Source organism: Populus euphratica, unplaced genomic scaffold, assembly GCF_000495115.2.
Source record: "Populus euphratica unplaced genomic scaffold, PopEup_1.0 scaffold334.1, whole genome shotgun sequence".
NCBI lineage: Eukaryota > Viridiplantae > Streptophyta > Magnoliopsida > Malpighiales > Salicaceae > Populus > Populus euphratica.
Window position 1 is genome coordinate 197,315 of NW_011500223.1, and position 5,174 is coordinate 202,488.

The 5,174-nt window shown below is 36.4% G+C and overlaps 1 protein-coding gene across 2 annotated transcripts; it reads left to right on the forward strand.

Annotated features, from left to right (window-relative positions):
* Positions 1 to 464: 464 nt before the first annotated feature.
* LOC105112331 (transcription factor RF2b-like) lies at positions 465 to 4,497 on the forward strand. Of its 2 annotated transcripts, XM_011008005.1 has the most exons (5): positions 465 to 1,224; positions 2,761 to 2,893; positions 2,991 to 3,075; positions 3,842 to 3,986; positions 4,057 to 4,497. In XM_011008005.1, the coding sequence occupies exons 1-5, from the start codon at positions 806 to 808 to the stop codon at positions 4,235 to 4,237; spliced, it is 963 nt and encodes a 320-aa protein (XP_011006307.1). In that variant the 5' UTR covers positions 465 to 805; the 3' UTR covers positions 4,238 to 4,497. The 2 variants fall into 2 exon arrangements, with proteins under 2 accessions (XP_011006307.1, XP_011006306.1); XM_011008004.1 differs by having other exon boundaries at positions 466 to 1,224; positions 3,842 to 4,497.
* Positions 4,498 to 5,174: the final 677 nt, after the last annotated feature.

Consider the following 5,174-nt stretch of genomic DNA (forward strand, 5'->3'; position numbering starts at 1 on the left):
CACCACCACTACCACCACCATAATTATCTTCTTCATTTTCATCACTATCTCACCACTATTTTTTTTTTCACCACAACTATAATCACTTTTATTGGTATCATTGTCATCTTATTACTATTAATGTAATATGACCACGACAACTAAATATTAAGAAATATTTTATCTAAATATTTTATATAAAATATTTTTTACTCAAATATTATACGTGAAACAAATAGATTTATGAACATAAAAATCTGAACAAGTAATAATTTAATTATTAATTTTTTAAAAAATAAATAAAGCAAGAGAAGCAAATCTTTGTGTGGGCACATCACTCTTCTCTTTTCTAATTCCCCCTCACCCCTTCTCCATCTAACATTTACTATCAATGAACTAATATAAAAAAAATGTTTTTTTTAGAACGATTATCTATATTTAAGCAATATTGGATACTGGATCAGGTGACCAAAATAAAAATTCAGAGGAGGTTAAAGTGGTATAAAAAATGCATGGCAAAAATGAAAAGCTTCTTCTTCTCTCTATTATTCTGGATAATTGACTAAAATTAAAAAGACCCGAGAACACAGAAACCAAAAGCAAGCCTCTGGGTATCTCTTGTCAAAAACCACCACCCCCACTTCCCCAATGTGATTGAGCAAGCAAGATATGGGCAAAAGGGACAAGAAGGAGAAGAATTCTCCTTCTTCTCTCTTCTAATTCTTTCTTAAAACACACACGCACACACACACACACACGCACACACACACAACAAAAGGAGATAAGGGAAGAGACGAAGGTCCTTGTTAAAAGAAGAAGAAGAAGAATGCATGATTCCTCCAACTCGGACGCTTCAGCATTTCCATTTCGAAGCTCTTGTCACAGGCGGGCCCACTCAGACGTTCCATTTCGGGTCACGGATGAATTGGATCTGGTTCCTGATGAGTTGGTATCTGAAGAGGACCTCTTTTGCTCTTACATGAACATGGAGAAACTTGGATCCAGACCTGAAGAAGGACCCTCTGGGCTGAAACAGGACAATGCCGGTATTGAGTCACCTAGTGGTGGTGGTGGTGGGGTTCAAGACGAGGAGGAAGAGCAAGAAAAAGCATATGTGAGGCCGCGGCATAATCATAGCAATTCAGATGATGGGTCTTCTTTAATGGAACCTGTTGACTCTAAGAAAGCTATGGCTCCTGAAAAACTCGCTGAGTTGTGGGCTCTTGATCCTAAACGAGCCAAAAGGTATTTTCTTTTCTGGGTTTTGCTTTGAAATGGATTTGGTTTTTATAGCTTTTCAAATGGGTTGATGTTTTTCTCATTTTAGTTACTTTGTGGCAATACATAAACAAGCAATTTGTTTTTATGTTTGTGGGTGGCTGTTGAGCATTTGGGTTTTCCTTCTGGATACACCATTTTGTTAATTTTGACTTAGTTTGTGAAGTTGTGAGGGATTGAATTTAATAGTAAGTTTTGAATGATTACTTCTTAGGACAACATCGTGTAATAAACTTCATGTGGCTTTGATTTAGAGTGCAAACCGCTTTGGCTTTGGCTTTGGCTTTGGTTTTGGTTTTGGTTTTGGCATTAGCTTGTTAGTTATCTCGCAACATATTTGGTCTTGGTAGATGTGAATTGGACTTTCTAGGATATTCTCACTGCAGACTTGCAGGCATGTCCTTAGTGTTTAGTTAGGATTTTTTTTTTATTTGCATAACCCCCCTTGATTTTATCCTATTTTGTTGACCTAGGCGGTTAGTTGTTCTTGTCCAGACCACTGTGGATATTTGGGCAATTATAAGAGAACACTTTCCTATTTTCCATTTTAAGTGGTAGAGAATTGGCATAAAATGTTGCAACCTAAAACTAAGAAGTTGCTTAATTTTATTTTTTTTAATCTTCAAAATTGATAACATATAGAGAAGTGGTTTCACAGGAGCTCAAAACTCTTGATATTTAGATGGATTTGTTTTATGATAGGTATGAATGGCGCAAAAGGATCCACATAGCGATCCTAACTAGTTTGAAATTGAGATTTAGGTGTTGTTGTATCTTCCAAATTGACGGGTTATATTGTTTTAGAGGTACATGAGAACTTGCATGGGCTGATCTATGTATTTGGGTACTATGATTGCTAGACGTATCTCATCAATGCATGCTGAAACTTATTACTGATGGAGAGGCTGTTTTTGACAGGATCAAGTCCTCAGGAACCCTACAGTGCACAAGTTTTTCTGATTGATAGTTCTATCCTTTCCTCCTCGCATAATCTCACCTTTCTACTTAGCAATGAAGCTTGCCAAATTTGTTGTCTTTTTTCACCTGACATCTCTACGGTTAAGCATGTTTCTAAGTTATTTGTTTCTGTTGCATGGATGCTATACATTTAAATGCAGATAAAAAATAGCTCTTCCAAAGGTTAGAATAGAAACTTCAAGGGATGAATCGGCTTTTAGTGATTTGCTATCTTAATTTATCAGTTATTTTTTTCTTAAAAAAATAAATAAATTTTCATGTTGCTGCTTTTGCTGAAGATGAACACTTTTGACTTCACATCGATGAGCTAGGAAACTATTGAAATCTTTTTCACGGTGCTTTATGTTTATTAATGTATGTCGAATTATTTGTTTTCTGAAGCAAATGACATAGCCTGTCCACGAGGCTCTAAAGAGTGATTCTTTATTAATCATAGAATTGCTTTTGATAGATCTGATTGTCATGTAGATGCACAACATTTTACATTCTTTAAGTTTCCTCTAAACAGTTATATTATTTATCTAGGATTATGGCCAATCGCCAGTCTGCTGCTCGCTCAAAAGAGAGGAAAGCCCGATATGTATCTGAACTTGAGAGAAAAGTTCATACCCTTCAGACAGAGGCAACTACACTTTCTGCACAACTTACACTGTTCCAGGTTTGGCAAACAACTCATGTATGTTTAGAAGGCTATGAATAAGAGTTTCTAATTCTCTAAACTGCCAGTTATCTGTGGTCTTGTATTCTCATTTCAGAGGGATACATCAAGTCTGACTACTGAGAACTCAGAGCTTAAGCTTCGATTACAAGCTATGGAACAACAGGCTCAATTACGTGATGGTATACTATATCCTTGCTCTGCTTTAAATGCTAATCCCTGTTCTATTGTTGGATGCATCTTTCTATGGAAGTTCTTAGTAGACAATTTAGCATTTTATGAGGTGAAGTGGAAGGCTGTTGTGCTGTTCAGGCGTAATACTTTCCTCCACTAAATGGGGGTTCTACTTGTAACTTCAAATCATTAAGTACTCCCAAATAATTATTGTCATCCAACATCTCACTGCCATTTATAATTTTAGTCTAACTTACATTTCGTCAACTTGGCTCGCTATTTGGGATATTTGCTCTTTAAATATCACTAAAATACTAGATGTCTTTTCTGAGTATAAAAAAAACAACAAATACTAGGTTGTCACGGGCTGGGAGGGTTAACTTGGTTTGACCCTCTAGATTTTTTATAAAAAAAGAATCAGAACGATATCATTTTGAAAAATTGTTGTTTTTTTTTTAAAAAAAAATTTAGAGTTGGGTTTTGACCAGGTCAGACTTGAGTTTTTTTACCGAGTCAGCCAGGTTTTGTACTTCTAATTTTTCTTCAACCCAGGCTGGTCCAGGCCCTGGGTCAGTGGGTCCCGGTCAACCCACCAGGATGGTCCAAGTTTTATAACCATGGTCTACATCTAGCAGTATGCAATGAGATATAATATCAATCCCCTTGCACATTTTTTGTTGGGTATCATCTTTCTCTGGTCATCATTCATTTGACATATAGGACAGGAAGTATCTTGACTGACTGTATTTTTGGTTGCATGACTCCGATATATAGCTCTGAATGAAGCGCTAAAGAAGGAAGTAGAGAGGCTCAAGTTTACCACTGGGGAAATAATGACACCAACAGATAGCTATAATTTGGGAATTCAGCATATTTCGTATAACCATTCTCCCTTGGTTTCACCAAGGCCACGACTTGGGTCAGTTGATGCCTTAAACATACAAATCCCACAGTTTCATCCTCTCCAATCTAACTTGTCACCTCGTCAGCCAGCAATTGCTGCATCGCATTCCCATGACTTGTCAGAGATGTTGCCACAGGATCCTCTCAGATGGTTGCAGGGCTTTGATATCAGCAGCAGAAGCTCTGTTCTGGTTAGATCTGAATGCCCCTCAATATCTGGCAGTGAAGACAGCAGTCTTTGACGAAATTTTGCTGATATACAGTTGACCCCCACCCTGTTTCTTGGATTGTTCATACTTCATAGATTGACCATATTGACAACCAAATGTATTTTTCATTTGATGTTGATTCTTTAACTGTAAGTGTACTCAAAGGTATTTGGAAACTTTCCAAGTAACTTATTCATGAGGATTTCTCTGTACAAATTAAGATTTCATTTTTATTTTTTCTGGAGAAACGTACTGGGCTACAAGTTTATTTCCTGACCGAGATGGGTATTTTCATGTTATGAGGCCTCATTATAGAAACTTGTGAAGTTGTTCATGTTCAATATTTGTATGTCATCACAAGTTTACAAGTAAGGAAGGAATGAGATAAAAAAGATAGAGACGGCCCTAGTAAAATAAGGATGGATAATAGAAAAATTTCCCCTCCTTCACCTCTTTACTCCGACCTCAATAATTTCTACATCCTTCAACCTCTGATACCCTCGTTAATTTAAGTATCAGATGATTTTCTAAAACACACAGGATTTTGTTTTGCAGGTATACCAAAGAAGTAATCAAGTCCATTATCAATCGTGGAAGCCTAAGATCCATTGAAGTCTTTATGTGACATCATTAGGTATCATCCTTGTTCCATTTTGCTTGTAGTTCGTGGATTTGGCAGTAGTAATAAAAAGGTACACATAGACTGATGAGATTTCTTATACGTATTAGTTCTAAATATGTGCCTTAATATTAGATTTCTCTTGGATCTTTAGTATATTCGATCTGGCCGGTAAGGTGGGTTAGAAAATGATGAGCATACAAGCCTAACATGCTAAGAACATTTACTCAAGCTCGACCTGTAACTCTTTTATTAGCCTGTTAAGCAGCCCAACCTATGATCAAGTAATCCTCATGATCGAGTGACATTCTACACAAGAAAAGTTAAACAAAAAATCATCATCATTTTCATAATCTAATTATAAATTATTCCCTAA

Coding starts and splice junctions, on each gene's coding strand:
- LOC105112331 (XM_011008004.1), top strand. CDS start 806: ATGCATGATTCCTCCAACTCGGACGCTTCAGCATTTCCATTTCGAAGC. Junction 2,894..2,990: donor CACAACTTACACTGTTCCAG/GTTTGGCAAACA, acceptor TTCTCATTTCAG/AGGGATACATCAAGTCTGAC. Junction 3,076..3,841: donor ACAGGCTCAATTACGTGATG/GTATACTATATC, acceptor TCCGATATATAG/CTCTGAATGAAGCGCTAAAG.